Below are 23,000 nucleotides of genomic sequence, written 5' to 3'. Positions count from 1 at the left end.
TGAACACAGAAACACAGGCCCATATCTTGTATTAAATGAGAAATAGGAAATGTGACAAAATATAACATTATAATGCTTTTTTTTGCAGTGTGTAATATATAAACTTAAAGGTATCAACATGTTCCAAAAATGAGAAAAGGGTGTTTAATTATATTTACATAAAATGTCCAATAAGCTATTTATACAGTCAGTCAGTACTGTATATAAATTAAGCAGTATCAGACAAGAGGGAGTGCTGTTGTACTGAATAACATCTGATATTCAGCGCAACAGCACTCCCTCAAGTGTGATATTGCTTTTACTCATGTTAGCTGAGAACAAAACAGCAGGGATGCTTTAGGGGCATTTCAGAACAACGTACAGGCATTTATTAAGGAGAGAAATTGTTGTTTAAGATGACATATAATGATCACCACTCATGGAACGCCTCTCGTCCAATCAGATTACTCTGTCGGAAATAACTGCTGTATAATCTGCAATATCATGTGGTAAAATTCATGAAAATACTCATGTTGTGTTGTTACACCCAGATCTAGCAGATCTACCAGCTGTGTGTTAATTTCTTTTCTGATTGCTCAGGAAGCAGCGTGAGAGCCTGTTGTTGATGTAACTGGCTCTGTGTGGAAAACGACCGCCACCGTGGAAGAAACCAGCAGCACATGGCACCAGGCCTACACAAACTCGGGCTACAGCCCTGCGCTAGCATCACCCGAACACTTGTGCAGGGCCTGTGGAGGCCACGTCGACGCAGCCAGCAGGGTGAGCTACACGCACCATCATGAGAGTCTGCTATACTGTATATTTAATTGTTTATATAAATAATGTATGATTTAATCACTGTTTTTATAAGGTTTTAATTTCGGTGTTCGCAGTGCGTTTGAATTCTTAAATCACGATAAATCTTACAGTATAATTATGGACATTTCATTGACGTGGAGCATTAGAACACAGATAGTGAAATTGTATCATGTGGAAAACAATATTAAAGTAAAGAGTCACAACGCTTATAATGAAGTTATAATGCTCATCCAAGGAAACAACAAATCTTTCCCATTACAGGTAAGAAGGTTTTTTTTTTTTTACAGCGTTTTTACACGCTTGTGCGAGCTGATTGATTTGAATTATTCTCAGTCAGTTGGAAAGCACAGTTGTAAAATAACCTTTAAATGATTACCTTTTGAACGCACCAGTGTAATAATTGTGACACGCCCCAGATCAGGTCTCAGATGAATCTGCTGCGTTGCAGGTAGCTGTAGAGCATGTCAGATATCGACTAATCAGATTACAGTTATTAGCGGCTCAGCATGACGGCAGATATTAACTGATTCCTCCTTCTCTTCTACAGAATGTGTGTGTCGACTGCAAGAAGCAGTTCTGCGGCCGATGCTGGGTGCAGCCCGAGCTCGGACCAGCGCTGTGCCAGACCTGTCGGCGCTTCGTCGGGACACGGTTCGAGCGCAGCCAGCTGATGGGGCTGAAGGTGAAGGAGCTGCGTGAGTACCTGCACCTGCATGACGTTCCCACTCACATGTGTCGTGAGAAGGAAGAGCTCGTGGAACTCGTGCTGGACCAAAAGACACCGAGCAGCAGCAGAAACAGTAGCAGCGGTAGCAGCTGTAGTAACGGCTGCGGCAACTCTGTCCCTCAGCCAGCCGCATCAGACGCCTCGCAGTCCGATACGCCTCCATCACAGGCAGCCGAGGAGCCGGAGCCTCTCACAGAGGAGGAGGAGGAGGATGAGGACGAGGAGGAGGATGGAGGTGAAGAAGAGGATGAGGACGATGACGAAGATGAGGTGAAAACTCTTGTCAAATATTATCTATTCTTTTAATAATTAGGAAGTTATTGTATCTGTTGGTAGGTTATTTAATATAAGGAAATCAACAGAATTAAATCTAAAGTAGAAATGGATCAAACTTTTTTCTGCAGCCGTAATTACAGGACGCTTTAAATTTATAAAAATACGAAGGTGAGTCAAAAATTCTCAGCACTCCGATTATATTAAAACTTGCGTTGGCCGCACCGTCTTATCAGCATGTTTCTTCAAAGCTAGTCTCTTAATCATCCCTAGTGACGAGACATGGATTCATCACTACGAGTCTGAGAGTAAACTGCAAGCGTATGGAACTGAAATCGCCGACCAAGAAAAAGTTCAAAAGTCAACCTTCAGCTGGAAAATCAATGCTCACAGTTTTGTGGGATTCTCAAGGGTCAGACCTGGAACATTATCAAGAACAAGGTTCAACAATTAAAAGAGCTTGTTACAGTGAGCTTATTGAAGAGCTGAGACTGCTATCCAAGGTCATTGTGATCTTAAATGTCCGCACACTGCTTCTCACACTGTCGACACTCCTGATCTTGTTCCATCGGACTTCCACCTGTTTGCTCCCCTGAAAGCAGCCCTATACAAGGATAAAGATTAATTTCTGATTCATGTCTGAGTGAGCATTTATGGCTCACAGATCAGCCTAAAACAAGGGAAGACGAAAGCTTGTTGACAGATGGACAAAGTTTATCGAAAGGCGAGGACCTTCTCTAAAATTGAATAATTAAAATTAATTCTACAGCCAGAGTTCTGATACTTTTTGACTCGCCCTCGTAGAAAACAATAATCAGCTTTGTAGCATGACACGGTCTTGCGTGTGTTAGTCGACAGACAGCGAGGAGACGCTGGTGCACAGTCGCAGGGCTTCTCTGTCTGATCTGAGCAGCGTTGACGACATTGAGGGTCTTACCGTGCGACAGCTGAAGGAAATCCTGGCGCGCAACTTTGTCAACTACCAGGGCTGCTGCGAGAAGTGGGAGCTGATGGAGAGAGTTACACGTTTGTTTAACGACCAGAAAGACCTCCACAACCTGGGTAAGTCACTCATGGGTTCATATGGATTCTAATCCATCGCACGCCGTGGCTTCAGCTTTAGTTTTATTCATGCCATTTTTGTCTGTATGAACTTTTTGCCCGTTTGGCCTAAAAAAATTTTATTGAAAAATTTAATCACTCAATGCGATTTGAAAAACGGTATGGAAATTTAATATTGCTATATAAAATTAAAGAATAAAAACTGCTTACGTGCCTGTTGCTTATTTTGTTGTTTATTTGCAGTTTCAAACACTAAAAACGAATCAGGCACAGGTATGTATAACTTGTACAACAAGGCTACTTTTGAATAAAGAAATAAAATAATGAGCCGTGTATAACATAGAAAAAATGTGTGTTTCTGTGTCAGTAGCGGAACCGGCAGAGCCGAGCGGCCAGGAGGAGAACCTCTGCAAGATCTGCATGGACTCGCCCATCGACTGTGTGCTGCTGGAATGCGGCCACATGGTGACCTGTAGCAAGTGCGGCAAGCGCATGAGCGAGTGTCCCATCTGCAGACAGTACGTGGTGCGCGCCGTGCACGTCTTCAGATCCTGATGGAGCACCACGAAGAGCCAGAGTACCTGGAGCGCAGTCCTTTAATATCCACACACATTCCACGTACCGTTCCTGTATGGAGGTCCTGCGAGACGCGAGGCTCAGTCACAGCTTCGTTATTGATTTCTCTGAGACTTTTCTTTCTTTGTATCCTTTTCCACAATCTGCTATGGTGGTTGACTGTGAATGGACACTTTTGATGGCTAGCTAGCTTTCTAGCTAATTTCAGAAACTGATCATACAATAACATATCATAAAATCTATCAAGCTAGGTAAGAACAAGCAAGCTCACCTTATCTAGCAACATTACGTCTGCTGTTGTAGTCTGTACGGTTAGTTAGTTATAATAGCAAAGCATTGCTAGGGTTAGGGTTTGTCTTTTTCGGCTCCGGGAAGGAAAGAGAGCCTTAGGCGATTTGCATAGTCACCATCTAAGCTGCTTTCCAGCATGTGTACACGGTGAGTGTGTTGTTATAGTATTTTTTGTTTGTTTGTTTTCTCATCACTGCACATTCTTATGCCTTTTTTGTCTTATGTCTTTATCGCACATGGGCGTTGCTTGTAAAAACGGAAATTTATACCACAGCATTGAAGAATTCTCGACTCTGATTGGTCAGAAGGTGATCTAGGAATAATAACAACCTGGCAATGTGTAATTTAAGAATAATAACTATCCAGCAAAGAAAAAAACGTGACTGTTGAGATTTTTCAGGGTATTTTGCGTTTATGGAAGGAGTCTCCAGTTTTAGTAGATTTTTCCATGTCATCTTCAGAATGGAGGACTTTTTTCTCCATTTAAAGCTGCGTTTCTTTCTTACTTATATACTTCAAGGAAAGGAAACAAGAAACGGGTGAGGGAATACACCCTTTATAGCTGCTATATAAAGCGATAATCTTGCGGATGTGTTATTGCTGTGGTATAAGAGAAATTACATACTCTGTTTATTAATTTCTGTAACAGCACACCTCCAAGTGTTTTATTCCTTACTTTGGTTATGGTTCATTGTGATAACTGCATGTTTTTTCATGCCATTAATAGATGACTTTGTTTAATACACTGTGTTTTCAGAGCTTGGGAGTGTTTTGGACCGCTATAGTGGGGAGAAAAAGTTTTCAGCTCGTGTGTAGGCTGCATGTGCATGTCTATAATCAGGTGCTACATTTACTTCTTTGCTTTAGAAATCCAAGCCCATGGGCCTTATATGTGGAGTTGTTTTTTTATGTCACAATTCGTCATACATAAGTGGCACAATGGCTAATATAAATATAAGCTTTGGATTCACAGTTACTCTAAAACAGACATGAAGGTCAGTAGATAAATCAAATATAATACTGGGTCCTTAAATTGCATTTAGGAACTAATTTGTGTCTTTACAATATTCATGTAGCAATAATAAATCCCAATTTGGGTACTCACAATTTTTTTTTACCATTCTCATAAATCACTTGTTACTTTGGTTCAGAAAATTCCATTAAATGTGTTAATAAATCCATAAAATGTGATAGAAGGAAGCATGCACACAACATAACCAAAAAAGGTGAATCACAGTTTCGCAATTGCATCCATGTATGGGAACTTTTGACGAGAAAACAACTCTACATCTCTCTTTTTTTTAACTTTTTTTTATTTTCTGTACACTAAATCTCCTCGATGCATTTGCTAGACGTTCACAGTGTGGCGAAGGTACAACTTTACAACTTCGTCACCTCATCTTATTTCTTATGCACAGTAGACCGTTGTGCTGAGCTGGTGGTTTCTGGATGGTTCCATGGTCTTCCTTCAGATGCGTGCAGCTGTAACACTAGCCTTGGTCTGTGTTTAGTCACATGGTGCTCTTATTACTGCCCACGCGTCCACTTAGTGCTCCACACCGGAGAGCTTTTTAACACGCTCGTAGATACGTTAACACAGGGGTTCTCAATCTCCAAACCAGGGACCACTTTAGATGGAAAATCTAATTCCAAAAAAAAAAAAAAAAAGATAAATAAAAGAAATTCTATGACCTGCTTCAGTACAGGTTTATTTATATCCGTGTTTTTATTTAAATCTTCACGTCTCCTTGTTTAAACATTTTGGCTGTTTATTGGAAATGTAGGGCTTTTTATTCCTAAACAAACAAAAAACATTTTTAATTAAAAGTGTTTTGAAGGATTATTCGCAGGTTCCCCTGTCTATGCTTTACAAACCCCCTAGAGGTCCCTAGATCCCACTTTGGGAACCCTGGTGTAACACCGATGCAACATCTGAGACTCCAGTAAAATGTATTTATAGCTATAATTGTAAATAAGCTTTTTCCTTACCTTCTGACTTTTCAGTTAATCAATTACTACACAACATTTTCATTAGGTAATACTGACTGTAGTGTTTTATTATTATTTATTAATTTTTATTATTATTATTATTATTATTAATATTATAATTATGAATGTACTTTAGCGGCATTTCTGGGGCAATCATCGAGCCAGAAGCTAATGTAGTAGCGTATGCCATATTTAGTTCCACTGTAGGATTCAGGTGTAGCCATCTTCTGTCTATTTAGAGTGAAAACAAATGTGATTATGAATGAATCATTCAAAAATCAATGTATCATTTTCAATATGCAGGGAAATTTCATATTCAGAAACAGGGGAACCAAACTGTAATTCTTCTTGTTGCTGGGATTGTACCATGAAGGGCACATGTTTTGTACCTGAAAATGCAGATCTAGCGTTTACAGTGGGTAAGATATAATCTGAGGTACAAAAATTGACCTTGAGGATCATTGATGGACCTTTAAATATACTTTTACTCTGAAAGCTATTCCACACGGATAAAAATACATAATAGAGGTACAAAAGAAACACACTTGATGGCTTGTAAAAGTCTTAGGCAACCTTGTGTTCTTAGTACAAAATTTGTTATAGATTTTTATTAAAAGTTACAGAAAAATATTTGTATGCCAGAAATATCGGGGCATACAAATACATTACTCAACAAAATGACTTTTGCACAGTACTGTATATGATTTGACCATCAAATATCAGAGTAGCATTTTCACCCAGCCACACTGCACTATTTATCAGAAAGGTTAAATGGATACTTTCATACTATGTTACATGTGTAATATAACTGCAATGATATTTAGTGTTTTCTTTGAATATATTGTGTCACATCTAATGATGTATTTAGACCATTGACAACCTGCTATAAATCTGTAGTATGCACATAAATATCTCACGTTTGAATATTGTTCTGTGTTTCTCCCTGATAAGCTGATATGCAAATAGTCTTATTAAAGCCAAGCTTGTGGTGATGAATAGGGATGCACCGATTCAACACTGAGTATCAGACCAATATTCTGCTGAAACATTGGATCTTGATCATGATCACAAAGGATAAATCGTCCCATGTGATCTAATAAAAAAAAAGTCTGGCGGCCTGAAAAAACCCTTCACATATTGAATCATACTTTTTCTGTTTGCTCTAAGAAAAATGAAAATATTGCATTAAAGATGAAAAATTTTGAATGTAATGCCGAAGCGTTGTGGACATTTTAATGATCCCGATCTGATTACAGCCTGAATTGATGAAGCTGTCGTATCATACCTTAACATAGCATTGATAAATTAGTCCCCATTCTGATGTTTAAGTTTCTTGACCTCGATCTATATGATGTACTATGGTAAGGTATGATACCATCAAATCAGCTTTGTGGACATTTTAATGATCATTATCTGATTCCATGCTAAATTTATAAAGCTGTCATATTAAAATCTTACTATAGCACGTCATATAGGTCAAGAGACTCAAACATCAGAATGGGGACTAAACAGGGACTTTACCAATGCTGTGAATGTTGGTGCCGTGTGGGCTGGTTTGAGAAACTGCTGATCTCCTGGAAGTTTCACACACAACAGTTTCCACAGAACGGTGCTAAAGAACATCCAACGAGGGCCAGTTGTTTAGGCAGAAACACTGTTGGTGAAAGCGATCATAAGAAGAATCTCCAGCCTTTTTCAAATTATCATGGAGCCTACAGTAATTCAAATAATCACTATCAGCATGCGCCGTGATAAGCAGAAAGGCATCTCCGAAAGCACAACAGAGGGTACAGGCTACAACAGCAGAAAACCTCATCAGGCTCCACTCCGCTCAACCAAGAAGAGGAGTCTGGGACAACGTTGTGTGCGGCACCAAACTGGACAATGAACTGGACTGAATACAAATCAGACCTTTTTCTTTCTAGTTTTGAAGAAGGTGCAATGCTGTTGTTAACAATTCACCTCAACGTTTGACACGTTGTGTATTCTGAGATGCTTTTCTGCTTGCATGGTTTACTATTTAATAAGAGTGCTTATTTATGTAACCAAAGCCTTTTTGTCAGTTTAAACCACTCAAGCTATTTTCCTCTGATCTCTTTTATCAACATCACATTTCTTCCCGCAGAGCTGCCCCTCACTGGTCATTTTATTTATTTTTTAGATTTTTTAATACCGCCTTTAAAAATCCTGGGACATCGGCAGTTTCTAATATACTTGAACCAGCCTATCAGCACTAATTTGGTACTGAAATGCCACTTTTTTCTATTTTGATTCTTGATGTGAAAATTAACTGAAGCTTCTCACTTGTATCTGCATGACAGATGATGTATTACGCTACTGCCACATGATCGGCTGATTAAACAAATGCATATATGTTAAATGAAATGGCTACCGAGTGATCACATGAATGATGATGACTATGAGGGTGAGTCAAAAATTATCTGCACGTCGGTTATATTAAAACTTCTGTTGGTTCCACTGTTTCATCAGCACTGTCCGTTCAAGGCATCTTTCTGCTCGGTCACTGGTGTGCAGGTGTGAACGTGTTACATAAGTTTATTTGTCATTGTGGTGTGAACAAAAATAGCTGCCACACTTGCGTTTTACACAAAAGAAAAAGATTTTTTTTTGAATTTAATGAAGGATTACGAAAGCTATTTGACAAATGGAGAAAATAAACTGAAAAACAAGGAGATTATGGCGAAAAATCTTACATTTGTCTTTTGTAATTGTATTGGAATAAATTCTACAACCAAAGCATGGATAATTTTTGACTCACTCCTGTATTTTGCATTTGAAAGTAATTAATAGCATATGAGGCATGAACATTAACAAGTGGAGATGCTTTGGGTTTGGGCTGATACTTAGATGTGAAACTGGTGAAATTCCTGTTGCCTTCCAATTTGGGAGATCACAACACATTCATGTCACTTTTATTAGAGATTTTGTTGATGGATTTTTCGAGTCAGTTTTATTGCCATGTCATGTGTCATCAGAAGAGAGTACGGCATGACTGGGCCTTGGGTCTTGTAGTTAAATCGATCAGTCTTGCATTGATGCATATAATCAGGTGAAATCAGAGGCTTGGATGATTTATCCATTAGCGATCAATGAGTAAATGTGAGAATAAGTGGCAGTGTTTAATAACATCACTAGTGACCGCTACGTAATCTACTACTGCAAGGTCAGCTTGTGTGTGTAACCAGTAATAGTGAATTCACTACTGATTCGATTTTAAAAAAGGTGTGTAGTGTATTAGGCACTTACATCGATGATGTCACAAAAAACTGAACTAGATGCCCGAAAAGTGTTTATGTGCCGAATTGTTCTTTCTAACTAGAAACCTAAATGTCAGTATTGTTAATATGAATGTAAACTGAATCAAATTAAGTGACAAAACGTATAGGTAAAATGTTTTAGTATATCGGAAATGACACAATCGTGGCGCAGTATTCGGAAATACTTGTTGTCAAAGACTACAGTATATCTATGTAGAAAATAATGATGAAAAATACTAAGAAGAAAAAAAAATTATGTGTTTCCTGACTAATCTAATCAATATGAGCATTAAAAAAAAAGGAAGAACTATCCTTTTACTGAAAAATTATATTTGAACAGTACCTAGAATCGGTCTGCTGAATATGCTTGAATATGTTCAATTTTGATTATGCATTTTGTTTTTATGTGTGTGTGTATGTTCTTGTGTCCTAAAAAATACTGTGAGATTATTTCCGCAGACACAATTCCAACTGTCTTGGATGTCTTGCTTTACATTTATCATATAACTCGCATGTAAATTTGACAGTGTTGTCTTGAACTGACTAAGCAGTGAGGCGAATGTGCTGAATGATGAATTTATTCTACACACTGCAACGCTCCCGGGGTTTATAATTACGTGAAATATATATATTTTTAGAATTTTGTTACTATACACTGTTGTTATTGTGCAAATACTTGGTTTGACAGTTTTGTATCAATAAAGGAACTTATCTGTTCTGAATTAAAAACTGTCCTCTTGAGCATCTGTTTTGTGTGTCCCTGTCGCTGACGTTTATGCTTTGGTTGCACTAAGATGTTTATGGGTTTGTGTTGAAATGTTATTTAAGATAAAAAAATTATCAAATAAAAAAAATTGCCAAATGGATCCTTTTAAATAGAAGGGAAAAGAAGCCATGAAGTGCCCTTCAGTCTGTTTCTGCATCTCCATAGGCAGCCATTACTTACATATACTGTACAGTACACTATGCACATGCTCTGTAACCTTCTCTGCATGTAGGAAAATGTGAAGTTCCCTCTAGGTGCATGTACACAGTGGACATTTCAGAAGAGTCAAATTACTGTATTTGGCTGCATCAAGCAAAAAAACAAAGTAGGAAAGTGCTAAGCTGTCTCATGTGTAAGAAATCTGTTCGGAAAAAAAAAACCACTTAAACACTTATGGTTGCATGATAAAAAAAATCATCATTAAAAAGTCCATAAAATAGAGAAATAATAGAGAAAGTTTAATAGAGAAATTAAGAGCATCTCTGTACACGTACAATGTGATGGGGACTCACAGTGTGATGTGATAAGACTAAACAGCTGTGTGGCCATAAAAAAAATCCCACTTGTTAGTGAGACTAATCAGAAAAAGTCTTTAATTTGATAGGGATCATAAAGACTGGACTTTGGAGCAATGCAAAAAAGTCATGAGGTCTCATGAGTCCAGATTGGTTGAGCAATGGCGTGTCAGGGTAATAAGGACAGCGCATGAAGCGATGCACCCATTATGCATAGTGGTGAGTGTACAAGCCTCTGGAGGCAGTGTTTTGATCTGGTGTTGCTTCATTTGGTCAGGTCTAGACCAAAGTGTCTGTTTTGTGTTAATAAAATTAAGTTAGCCTCATTTTCTTAAATGAACTGGCCACCACATTGTGTTCGACTGTATGGTTGAGAAGATATTTTTTAGTAAGAGATGACGTTGTTATTTCTTCACTCTTGCCCCTCAGACAACCTGCGTCTGCCCTTGTATATTAAAAGAAATTAATATACAAGTTAATATTTTTTATTATTTATTTAAATAAAATATTTTTCACAACACATTCATAAACAGGCACACAGGTTGTATCATTGGGCTATAATGCATTCAGTGGAATTTGTCAATTTAGTTAAAATCAATGTATTCACAAATGTGTGGTGGGAAAAAAAATATATATTTTTCCAGCAGGGGGAGACAAAGAGCGCATGTTCATACTAACGTATTAAAAAGTACGCCAAAATAGTACTAATGTAACCTTACGGCACTGCACTTGGCATACTTGTTAGTGCCGTAGTATGCGGTCTGGGAGAGCGAGCACCTGTTTGCAGTGGCAGATATTTACAAATCCGTTTCATGTAACTTTAAAATGTTATTTCGTTCGAATACGTTAATTTTCAAGAACATTAAAACTGAATAATAATAATTATTCTGCTTATATAACGCTATTTTATGACTAGCCGCGAGACCCACGTGGTATTGTTTCTGGTAACCATGGAAACCACTGGGAGAATGTGCCTGAGATTTGTTTTGGGAAAAACGCAGGCTTAATCTGTGAACGATAATGTTTATTAGCGATACTGTTTCATAGATATCTGACTGCAAAGAGTCAGATAAACTCGAAGAGAGAGAGAATAGAACTCTTAAATGAAGTCGAACTGCTTTGCGAGGAGATACTTTTAACACCAGGTTAGTTCAGATGTTTTATTACCAACCTAGCTACATTAGATGAGCTAGCTAGCACTGTTAGCTCAGGATACAGTTATTTATTTATTTATTTAATGTTACCCGAATGCACCTGCACATGGGACTGTACGATGCTTATAGCAAAAAAAAAAAAAAAAAAGATTTGTTAAAGATTTACATAAACTGTTAGTTAGCTGGTTAACTAGCTTGTTCATTCAGGCAGCACTAGTTAACTGAGTAATATGTAAACAAGTGTGAAATGTTTATTTTATTCACAATCGATTATACTTTTTCAGGTCATAAAGATGCCTCGCTCTTCAGCTGTAGAAGGATCTGTAAGTCTGTTTAATGTCTTATATTGTTTACAATAAAAAAGTAATATTAATTAATTGAGGAAATTATATTGTTCTGTCATTCAGCTGCTTGAGATCTTAATTCTTCTGTAAATGTGATGTAGTTTTATGGCGATTCTTCTTCTTCTTTGTCTTTCGGCTGTTCCCTTTCAGGGGTCGCCACAGCGAATCATTTGCCTCCATCTAACCCTATCATCTGCATCCTCTTCTCTCACACCAACTAACTTCATGTCCTCTCTCACTGCATCCATAAATCTCCTCTTTGGTCTTTCTCTAGACCTCCTGCCTGGCAGTTCCAACCTCAGCATCCTTCTACCGATATATTCACAATCTGTCCTCTGAACATGTCCAAACCACCTCAATCTGGCCTCTCTGACTTTATCTCCAAAACATCTAACGTGGGTTGTCCCTCTGATAAACTCATTCTTAATCCTATCCATCCTTGTCACTCCCAAAGAGAACCTCAACATGGTTCTTTCTTTAGTTTTATGGCGATTCTAAAAACCTGAATTGTAAATTAGAGGTTAGCACTGTAGCCTTGCACCTCCAGGGTCGAGGGCTCGATTCCAGCCTTAGATCTTGTGTCTGGGTTTGCATGTTCTCCCTGTGATTGGTGGGTTTCCTCTGGGTATACTGGTTTCCTCCCACAGTGCAAAGACATGCAGATTAGTCTAACTGGCATTCCCAAATTGCCCGTAGTATGTGTGTTTGATTGATTAGCATCCGTCCAGAGTTTACCCTGTCTTGAGCCTTAAGTCTCCTGGAATAGGCTCCAGCCCCACCCTGCCCCTGTACAGAGGATAAAGCAGTATGGTTAAATTGTGAATTGTTCCTTTTTTTTTGACACAGTGAACAGATCATGCCCATTTTTCCTTCCTTGGACTCCCTCAGATGATGGTGTGAAAGATTTTCCGTTCCACTTACAGTATGGGGAGTGAATAATTTTAAACAATACAATTTGGTCTGGTAACTTCAGTAACACACCTGCTCAGAGATAAAGCTCCGAACTCCATGAACATCAAACCTATTAAAAAAAAAACACATCTCCTGCAGCTTTGCTTTATGTAAACTGTTTTTTGATAGAATAGGAAATCATTTCTCATCGATTTTGTGCAGTACATTATGCAGCACATTAGAGCAGCATGTAATGTTGCCGCCTCAAAGCCCAAAGGTTCCCCGGTTCAATCCTTAACACACTTTAGTCTCCAGTTATCTCTAGCCTCCCAAATATGGGCTTGGTGACACTAAATTGCTTTTGGCTGTGAACCTCTCTTGCCCATTTGCACTATTATGCAGGTACAGTAGTTTTTCTTGGTTAATTCCTGCCTGCTTTCACATAAATTCATAAAGTAGTTAAAGAGGCAGTGATCTTTAATTTGAAATTAAAGGTTACCTGAAAATGGTATAATCTCATGAATATTATATTCTCATGAATGAAGCCATAAAACGATTGACATTTACAGAAGACTTCAAGCACAGCACAGTGATGAGAATCTTAACCACAATAAAACAGTTAAATGAAGCAAACGTTTTAAATAAGGCCGTATGTCCCTGAATGACGATCAGACTGAGGTGGCTCACATCCCACTGCAGCCGTTTCTTATCCTCAAAAATTGACAGATAACTCGTCGCCAACTTGCAAAAGAGACACATTTGTCTCTGGGAACTGTACACGCAATCATTCTTGAACAACACTTGCACATCACAGGAACTCAGCTGGAAGATTTTGCCACATCCCTATACAGTCCTGAACTCGCTCTAATCTATTTCCACATGTTTCAGTGATTAAAGGGCCCTATGAGGTCAGTGTTTTAGACATGAAGCAGGCAGTCCAATCATGACCATGTCCAATTCTACCTTGATGGTATCCAAGCATTAGTTAAATGCTGGGATAAGTGCATTAGTGTAGCAGGGGATTATATAGAAAAATATAGGTAGTTTTTATTCGTGTAACTGTTCTGTCATTCGGCTCAGCAAAAGTCCCGGTTTGACATGAACGCCCTTGTAATTGTACTGTCAGTAATGTAGCATGTTTATTTAGAAAGATTCCCTTTTTATATAAGCCTTCATGGGTTTTAGAGTAGGCAGAGATTGTACCTAAGCCAGAGATACAGAATATATCTTAAAGCATAGTTTACAAGAATTAAATCAGTGAAGTGAGTTATAGTGAGGATGTGATCAGTTTATAGTTTATTATAAATCCTTTTCTTTTTAAGAACTGGTATGTTAGTCACTAATTGAACTGATCACATCTGCATTATTTAAAGCAGAAACGCATTCATTAATAACTACATTTCTGTTTTCAGTGCTTCTGATTTACTCAACATATGTATTACTTGGGTTACTGCCTGAATCAGGAAGTATAATGCTGGCAGGAAGGATGTGGTCTAGTGGAGAGTTGTACACAACGAACCCGTGGAGAGAACTCAACACTGTTTAGTAATCAGTATTGTTGTGTGCTGTTAAACAGCATCGCCCTGAGTTGCCCTATGATTTGGTCACATTCACCGTGAGAAGACTTCCTGTGATTATGTAAGGTTAGTTGGGCGGATAAAGTTCCATTAAAAGAAGAAAAGAATAAGTATGATGGGGCATCTGTTAAAGGAAATTAATCAACAGTGTGGTGCGATGCAGCCTCACCAAGACACGGCCTGTAATTTTATGTAGTGACACGTTTGTAAAGCAAGTAAGTTTCTATTATTATTTATGCTACAGGAACTATAAAGAGTCATTCCTTCATCTGTTTAGATCTGGTGTTGTGGCACTTATACCACAGAGATTTGCCAAAGATTACACTTTAATTTAATAATAAGTATGTAATGTTTGTATTTAAACAGTTTAGAGTAAGACTTAATGTTGTGGAACGTCTAAAAGACAAATTAGTTACTCATTAAAACTGTAACTGTACTCACCACCCTTGCTCTTTTTTTCTTCATTGAATGGCACTCCCTCTTTCTCTCACCTCTCAAAAAATGCAGCTTGTCATTTTACCAAGAAATGATACCTGTTTGTCCTTGTGTATGAGCAGTTACTGTGGAAACAAAGATGCCATTATTATTCTATTTTTCATGTTATAGCGAAAACTACAGTACTTTCCAAACAGTGCTGTTATACAAGCGTAATGCACACCTTATGACCAGTCAGATTTGAGGATTTAAACTTTTTTCTTTTTGGTAAATCAGATTTGAGTATCTTGTTTATGATTTAATTTGGGTTTTGATGCTGACTTTACAATTTCGATTGGATATTTTCTTAATATTTTGAATCAAATTTGAATCAAGTAAAATAAAAAATACTTTTAAAAAACACAGATATATGTATGTATATATACACTCACCTAAAGGAGTATTAGGACCAACTGTTCAATTTCTCATTAATGCAATTATCTAATCAATCAATCAATCACATGGCAGTTGCTTCAATGCATTTAGGGGTGTGGTCCTGGTCCAGACAATCTCCTGAACTCCAAACTGAATGTCAGAATGGGAAAGTAAGGTGATTTAAGCCACTTTGAGCGTGGCATGGTTGTTGGTGCCAGACGGGCCGGTCTGAGTATTTCACAATCTGCTCAGTTACTGGGATTTTCACGCACAACCATTTCTAGGGTTTACAAAGAATGGTGTGGAAAGGGAAAAACATTCAGTATACGGCAGTCCTGTGGGCGAAAATGCCTTGTTGATACTAGAGGTTAGGGAAGAATGGGCCGACTGATTCAAGCTGATAGAAGAGCAACTTTAATAATAATAATAACCACTCGTTACAACCGAGGTATGCAGCAAAGCATTTGTAAAGCTACAACACGCACAACCTTGAGGCGGATGGGCTACAACAGCAGAAGTCCCCACCGGGTACCACTCATCTCCACTACAAATAGGGAAAAAAATGTTGCCTGGTCTGATGAGCCTCGATTTCTGTTGAGACATTCAAATGGTAGTCAGAATTTGGCATAAACAGAATGAGAATATGGATCCATCATGCCTTGTTACCACTGTGCAGGCTGGTGGTGGTGGTGTAATGGTGTGGGGGATGTTTTCTTGGCACACTTTAGGCCACTTAGTGCCAATTGGGCATCGTTTAAATGCCACGGGCTACCAAAGCATTGTTTTTGACCATGTCCATCCCTTTATGACCACCATGTACCCATCCTCTGATGGCTACTTCCAGCAGAATAATGCACCATGTCACAAAGCTTGTATCATTTCAAATTGGTTTCTTGAACATGACAATGAGTTCACTGTACTAAAATGGCCCCCACAGTCACCAGATCTCAACCCAATAGAGCATCTTTGGGATGTGGTGGAACGGGAGCTTCGTGCCCTGGATGTGCATCCCACAAATCTCCATCAACTGCAAGATGCTATCCTATCAACATGGGCCAACATTTCTAAAGAATTCTTTCAGCACCTTGTTGAATCAATGCCACATAGAATTAAGGCAGTTCTGAATGGGAAAGGAGGTCAAACACCATATTAGTATGGTGTTCCTAATAATCCTTTAGGTGAGTGTATATATATATATATATATATATATATATATATATATATATATATATATATATATAAATTTCTGAATCATTAACAATGCAAAACAATGTTTTTTTTGTTTGCAAAAAAAAAAAGGGGGAAAACCTAAAAGTAATTGCTATGAACAGTCTTTTAATGTACAATAGTCTGCTACAGGTTTACAATATCTAAAAATATATACTGTATATAAGTACATTTATATATATATATATATATATATATATATATATTTTGAACATTTATATCAAATTAACACACTGTCTGATACAAGACCTTGATCTTGATCTTGTTTTGATGAGCTCCACTAAAAAAATAGGGTTCCAAAGCTTGGTGGGTTTCCTCCAGGTACTTCTGTTTCCTCCCACAGTCCAAAGATTATGCTAATTCATGTTTCCAAATAGCCTGTAGTGTGTCAATGTGTGCGTTTATGTGCCCTACGATGTATTGTCTACCTATCAACGGTGTACCCTACCTAGTGCCCCGAGTCCTCTTGGAAGGACTCCAGGCCCTGCAACAGCATAAGAGGTATAGTAAATGAGTGAGACAGAGTGAACAAGTGTAAATGATGGACAATTTTTTTATTGTCATGCACTATGTATCACAATGTATCCTTAGCCCCCTGGTGATTTTCACGCAGTTGTTCAAGTAAAGTTTAATTTAGATTTTTAAATACTGTTTTCTTTTTGGGCAGGACCATGACATAGTGGTCAGCACTGTGGCCTCTCACCTCCAGGATCAAGGGTTTAAAACCCACCTTTGTGTGTGTGTGTGTGTGTGTGTATGTTTGCATGTTCTCCTCATGTTTGGTGGGTTTCCTTTGAGTGCTCTGGTATCCTTGCCCATAGTGTGTTGGTATACGCCACCTTGTTTTCCAAGGTCCCTGGGATAGGCTATAGAGCAGTGTAGAAAATGAGTGAGTTTTCCTCTTGAAGGTCCACCAGACAAAAGAAGAAGCAAGAACCGAACTTATGTGAAATATACAAAACCAGAAGGAAATCGTGTAGTTTCCAGAATGGAATGTAGTAAATATATGATATAGAAATATTTTACTGTGTAATGTTTTTTTTTTATTCCAAATCACCACGCAAAACAATCGAGATGGAGAAAAAATCTATTCAGTAATGAATTCCGATTCTTTTGTTTTGCAATTCACATATCGCCAAACTGACTCCAGAATCGATTTTGTTCACACTTTAGCGCCAATTTGTTGGAAAATCCTGTGTGTTAGAAGCTCACTGTGCCGGTGTTAGAAGCTGCACAGGCCCGCTTGCTCGTACAGTAGCCACTTAACCAGCACGCTTACTGTTACGTTAAGTTGTGAGAATTCTGAGGCATTTAAAGTGGTTAAACATAGCTGTTTATTTTTTTATTCTACAGGTGGTGTACTATTCCACTAATTAACTATTCACCCTGAAATTAGTTTGTATTTTTTAAATGGTGCAACTTTGTTTTTAGGTGAGAAAACTGATGTTATAAGGAATGTGCTATATTTATTTTTTCTTGTCAATCATTAATATAATTTTAGGTTTATAGTTTATAGTACATATTACAAGGGAAAATGTAAGATCGAATCGGGATACCTATAAAATAGCTATTTAAATCGAATCGGCACAGAGGTATCGTGATAATACTGTATATCGTATCGGGAGGTGACTGGAGATTCACGTGCCCAGAAAACAACCTTATTTGTGCTACCTTTCCCGGTAGTGTTTATCAGTTTCCTTAAAGTTTTTAATTCTAAAGTAATTCTCCTTAAAGGAGGTATTATCGATTGCTTATTATGTTGTGGATATCATTTTAGCACAATCTCTGAGGTAACGTGCCGTATGTTTCCAAATTTCCGGCCTTCAGCTTAACCGAGCTACTGTAACCTGGACGACAGCTGCGCGTTCGCGCGTTGTGCGCATGCGCGTTTCGTCCTCGCTAGCTCGGGCTACCTCGGATCCTGTTTCTGTGCGCGAGCTAATGGTTTGTGCGTGTGTGCGTGCACATATGGCCATCACACGAGCTTTAGCTGGTGTTTGTACAGTTTCTTTGTCTGCCCCAGTGATTAGCAGCGATGCGCGGTTAATACGAGCCAGTGAGCAACAGAACTAGCGGGACTCGTCCTTCCTCTCCTCGCGTCTCCTCTCCTCTCCTCCCGGTGTGAGAAGGCAAAAGAATGATCGCATCGTTATCTAAAGGAAATTTACTCGATGTGCTGCAGGAGGGATTCAATGAGGTACACAGCACAAACAAACAAACAAACAAAAACTTTACATTTAAAAACTGTTTTTTTTTTCTTCGCCGTAAACAAATAGTGAAGAATGGTTTTGTGCAACAGGATAAACACATAACGCTGTTACAGTCTCCAAACTTCAGGTTGTCGAAATGTTAGACCACGTATATAAAAGTTAAACGGCTTATCTCCATCTCCATATGTGCAAGTGTTTTGTTTTAGAGATGCACCGATGCTGATGATGCTGTTTATCAGATTTATTAGCCTGGTGTGCTGACTCGGTATTGCATTCGAGTTTTTATTTATAGATATGTTTTTAAACGTCACGTGACCCATACAGTGTTTACACATAGACAGTTCTGTACAGTGAAAGCACAGTGGCTTAGATGTAGCATTGTGGCTTCGCACCTCGAGGGTCTGGGTTCGATTCCCGCCTGGGGTCTGTGTGCATGGAGTTGGCATGTTCTCTCCGTGCTTGGTGGGTTTCCTTAGGGTACTCCAGTTTCCTCCAACAGTCCAAAGACAGGCAGATTAAGCAAATTGCCGTTCCTAAATTGCCCATAGTTTGTGAATGTTGACCAGAGGTTCTACTGTGCTTGTAAAAATTGAAATAAATACAGTGGTCACAATTCCTAGATAGACTGCAGAGATTCCTGGATGGATGGATATGTTATTGTACAGCACTCTATTTCTTCCCGACATGTGGGCCATGCTGTGTTGGGTTACCACTACTACAGTTCACTTCAATTGAAACATTTACATTTAGGCATTTGGCAGACGCTCTTATCCAGAGCGACTTACATTTTTTATCTCATTACACATCTGAGCAGTGGAGGGTTAAGGGCCTTGCTCAAGGGCCCAACAGTGGCAACTTGGGGTTTGAACCTGGGATCTTCCGAACCATAGTCCAATGCCTTAACCACTGAGCTACCCCTGAAACAGTGGTCATTGTCGCAAAACAGCTTTACAGAATCAAAAGAACATTAGGAACGCATATGAAAAAGTGTGAAAAAATATGTATAAATCAAAATGATCAGTTTGTCCCTGATGAGCAAGCCTAGGGTGGCAAGGAAAACTCCCTGAAAAGACAATAAGAAGAAATCTCGAGAGTAACCAGTCTTGGGAACAATACAGCATCCTCAGGCAAAGATTGAATTAATCATGGAAACAAATGGACCTGAGAACGGAAGTACAGTAGGTTGCTGTTTACTGTAGGTGCAACGTCATCAGTCGGTCTTCTTCGAAATCTCTCTGTGCTTGTAGAACGTGCCAAATTCATCCACTGACCTACAAATCCAGAGCTGATGAAGTAGGAAGGTACGCGAGAGTGTCGCTCTTGACATTTTCCCCAAAATATCAATAATATTAGGCATAGTTAGAGGGGCAGATCTCAAAAGGCCTACACAGAGTGATGACCTCAACCCCACTCAACCTTTGGAAAGAATAGCTGAGAGAATTTAGATGAATAAGCACAACTCCTCACATCTATGCTCCAAAAATTAGTTAAAGGCCTCTTAGCAGAGGGGAGTAAATCTGGAGTGAGATTTTGAAACAGCACAATAGTGTATGATAATGGTCATGTGTCCACAAACTTTCTACCACTTAGTGTACATGTCCATTGTAGTTTAAGACTTTTAATGGCGTTGTCCTAATTGTTATTGGAAATAAAAATGGATAAATGTACAAGACCATATCTGGTATTTAGTCGTAGCTGTGCTTTATTTAGTGTGAAGATCAAGTGACATGTGGAGATGCAGTGTTCCTTGACAGATTTTGTGAATATTAATGTAAAAATGTCTGTATCAGCTCAGTAACAAGTACGATTCAATCCCATCCACAGCCGTGTGTTCATTTTACCATCTCATTCTTAGTTGAAAGAAAATAACGAAGTGGGGGATCCTCCAGCAGCATGCTTAAATTACAATCAGTATGGAGTACTAACTAAATCATAGATTAAAACCTGTTTTTAAAAAAGACTATATACAGTAGTTGCTTCTTTATATTAAAATGTGTAGATATATAAGATGACTGGCAGAGTTTATACTGTATGTGTTAGCTACGAGTGGTGATTCTTGATGTAAATCTGTTAGTGTGAGATAACGCATTGTAGTTTTCCCCAATAATGTGGGATTTACGAATTTGCAAGATTCGTCCAACACCTGTTAACCCGTGTCTTGTCTATCAGCTGTCCTTCTGTGTAACCATGAAGCAGTCCAATGATTTGTTATGGGCTGCAGCTGCCTGTGTGCTAGAGGAACAGGAAACTGCAAGAAGGAGTGACACTGCAGTCATGTTCTCAGCCTGCTTGGTCACCGAGAGAACAGACCGCACGCTTAGCGTCACGCCTGGCTGCACTGAGTTAGCAACACTTTCCGGCTGTCCAGCATGGTCAGCAGCTAACACTGCCTCGGTGCTGTGAATGCTCCCTGTGTTCGGCATCCTCTCACGAAAAAGGCAGCCAGTCTGGACCACTCTGAACTTTCAGTGAGACAGATATGCTCCAGACAAAGCAGTCTTTGTTCTAACCAGCGAACCACATGCCAAATATTAACAACATTGTTATAACACTGGTTTTAGAGACTGCTTTGGTTTGCAGAAATATTTTGCATAATAATATTTGTATGTATGGAACAACTCCAAAGGAGTTTTTTAAATTTTTATGTGGTCTTGCTTTATTATTCGCAGCAGTACTGTAAAGGAACACACTGTATTTCAGTTGCCTTTGTTTCTTGTGCAAGGATTAGTGCTGCATATTAATCACAAAAAAGCAATCGATATCACAGTATGGACCTGAGCTATTTAATTGCAAAAGCATTTAATTTATTACAGTTGATAATCACACAAATAAGACTTTATAAATGTATAATTTTTTTTATAAAGTTGCTTAATAAATATTGACAAACATCCTCTTAAAGAGATTATTTGTCCAGTTATTTGGTGTTAGCTTTGATGAATAGTCTAGATGCATACAAAAGAATACATTTAATAGTTAAATATCACAGGTAAAATCACAGTCACATTATTTGTGAATATAATTGTATCGTGACTTTTTTGATAAAGCCAAAAAATGCAGCGCTAGTATGGGTACACCGGCTTCTTTCTTTCAGTACTTGTAAAATTGTTCCAATACTTCTGCACCGATACCACTGTATGGCAGAGTGGAATTATGTTTCTGGCTATTTCCTACATTTCCTAAAATATTTATTCTGTCCTTTCAATTGTTGACAGTGGTGGTGAACGTGTGTCTTTCTTTATAGACTTGAATAATCAGAATTATTTTCCATACTATTTTTTTATGTTGTGGAATATTCTTGAAAGTGTGTAAGTTTCAGTCATCATTTATGTCATAGCATACAGTATAAACAGCTAGTCCCTCACTAGTCTGTCTTCTGTCTCTTTGTCTCTTAGAGTTACAGTAATAAGCGTGTCATGTTGCACAGAAATTAGGAAGTCGTCTGTCTTTAAGATATTCCTGAGTCAGAATGTCACAGCTTTGCATTTGACTGTTACAAAGCACTAACACTGTAGACTCCTTTGATAAATGCTAAATAGATGTCTCTTTACTGAAAGATTCACCATATAAACCTGTACATGCAGCTGGAACTACAGGCACAGCTGCTGCTGCAGAAAATGAATCAACCCTTTTTAATCAATCAAAAATAAACAACCGGTCTTGTCAACCCCAACACAATGCAGTTCAGCTGTGTTTATGCATTGTTCCTCTGTAATTCAAGCTCTTCAATAGATGACAAATCCAAAAAAAAAAATAGAGGTACTGTATACCAGATGCAATTTCCTTGGATGATTTTTATTTTATCAAATTAAAATTTTCTTTTTAGGAACTACAACTGACAAAGACATTTTTGTAACTTTTCTTTAATGGAATAAACAAACGTATATGGATAGTTTAAGTAACATATAGCCTGCATTTTCTCCATTGCACAATGTTACAGGACTTTTTCTCACCTAAACAAATATCAAAATTTGATAGGAGGGCGAAGACTATCACGTGTTTCCTCCTAACCACGTGACGTCAGCCGACCGCATCTTTTCGAACTGCTTGCTCACGCACCATTAGGGGCGGAGTAACACACTCGGAGGAAAGCGCTAGCTGCTCCTTCCGCGTGTGCGAGCTCACAGATTAATGTGGGAGCGCAAGTACCTCTCATCCCTCCCCCCTGAGAGAGCTCAGCCAATCAGCTGTCGAACCAGCGATCTCCGGATGATGGGGCGAGCACTTTACCACTGCGTCACTCGGAGGCCCTAAAAACCTATTTTTTGATGCATCCTTGCAAAACGTTCTTCAGATTCCTGAATAATTTTTTAGCTATAGGTTGGTAATTTTGGGTCAATCAGATACATGGCAGGAAGTTATGATTACATACGCTACTGTGTAAAAGTTTGGGATAATTTGCAAATTTCTTTGTTTTTGTTTAGTGATTTTTTTATTCTACAACAGTACTGGAAATTTAAAAACTATGAAATAACA

The 23,000-nt window shown here is 38.5% G+C and overlaps 2 protein-coding genes across 6 annotated transcripts in view; both read left to right on the top strand.

The window, feature by feature from the left end:
- Positions 1–610: 610 nt before the first annotated feature.
- On the top strand, positions 611–5,765 carry zgc:171740 (uncharacterized protein LOC795694 homolog). 3 transcript variants are annotated; one of them, XM_053478005.1, is made up of 5 exons: positions 611–759; positions 1,346–1,795; positions 2,650–2,860; positions 3,104–3,133; positions 3,228–5,765. In XM_053478005.1, exons 2-5 carry the CDS (start codon positions 1,469–1,471, stop codon positions 3,413–3,415), a joined length of 756 nt encoding a protein of 251 aa, XP_053333980.1. In that variant the 5' UTR covers positions 611–759; positions 1,346–1,468; the 3' UTR covers positions 3,416–5,765. The 3 variants fall into 3 exon arrangements, 2 of the variants coding, with proteins under 2 accessions (XP_053333980.1, XP_053333979.1); XR_008355797.1 differs by lacking the exon at positions 611–759 and having other exon boundaries at positions 1,361–1,795; positions 3,228–4,568; positions 5,578–5,765; XM_053478004.1 differs by lacking the exons at positions 611–759; positions 3,104–3,133 and having other exon boundaries at positions 1,361–1,795.
- An 8,433-nt stretch (positions 5,766–14,198) lies between these two features.
- Positions 14,199–23,000, top strand: part of dixdc1b (DIX domain containing 1b) — a 39,685-nt gene continuing 30,883 nt past the window's right edge. Inside the window, exon 1 of one of the 3 annotated variants that reach the window (XM_053478631.1) lies at positions 14,199–14,456. Coding sequence is in view for 1 of the 3 variants with exons in the window: in XM_053478630.1 (XP_053334605.1) it covers positions 18,455–18,514 (60 nt within the window). In the remaining 2 variants the exon portion in view is untranslated. Of the gene's footprint in view, positions 14,457–18,239; positions 18,515–23,000 lie in introns of those variants that run through there. The other 2 variants (XM_053478632.1, XM_053478630.1) reach the window with 2 other exon arrangements.

The sequence above is a fragment of the Clarias gariepinus genome, chromosome 19 (assembly GCF_024256425.1).
Source record: "Clarias gariepinus isolate MV-2021 ecotype Netherlands chromosome 19, CGAR_prim_01v2, whole genome shotgun sequence".
NCBI classification, from domain to species: domain Eukaryota; kingdom Metazoa; phylum Chordata; class Actinopteri; order Siluriformes; family Clariidae; genus Clarias; species Clarias gariepinus.
The sequence above is the reverse complement of the archived record's forward strand: the minus strand, read 5'-3'. Positions and strand labels throughout refer to the sequence as shown.

Excerpts from the sequence above, each read along its gene's own strand:
- zgc:171740 (XM_053478005.1), top strand. The coding sequence starts at position 1,469 with ATGGGGCTGAAGGTGAAGGAGCTGCGTGAGTACCTGCACCTGCATGAC. Across the intron at positions 2,861-3,103 it reads GAAAGACCTCCACAACCTGG|TTTCAAACACTAAAAACGAA; the intron begins GTAAGTCACTCA and ends GTTTATTTGCAG. Across the intron at positions 3,134-3,227 it reads TAAAAACGAATCAGGCACAG|TAGCGGAACCGGCAGAGCCG; the intron begins GTATGTATAACT and ends TTTCTGTGTCAG.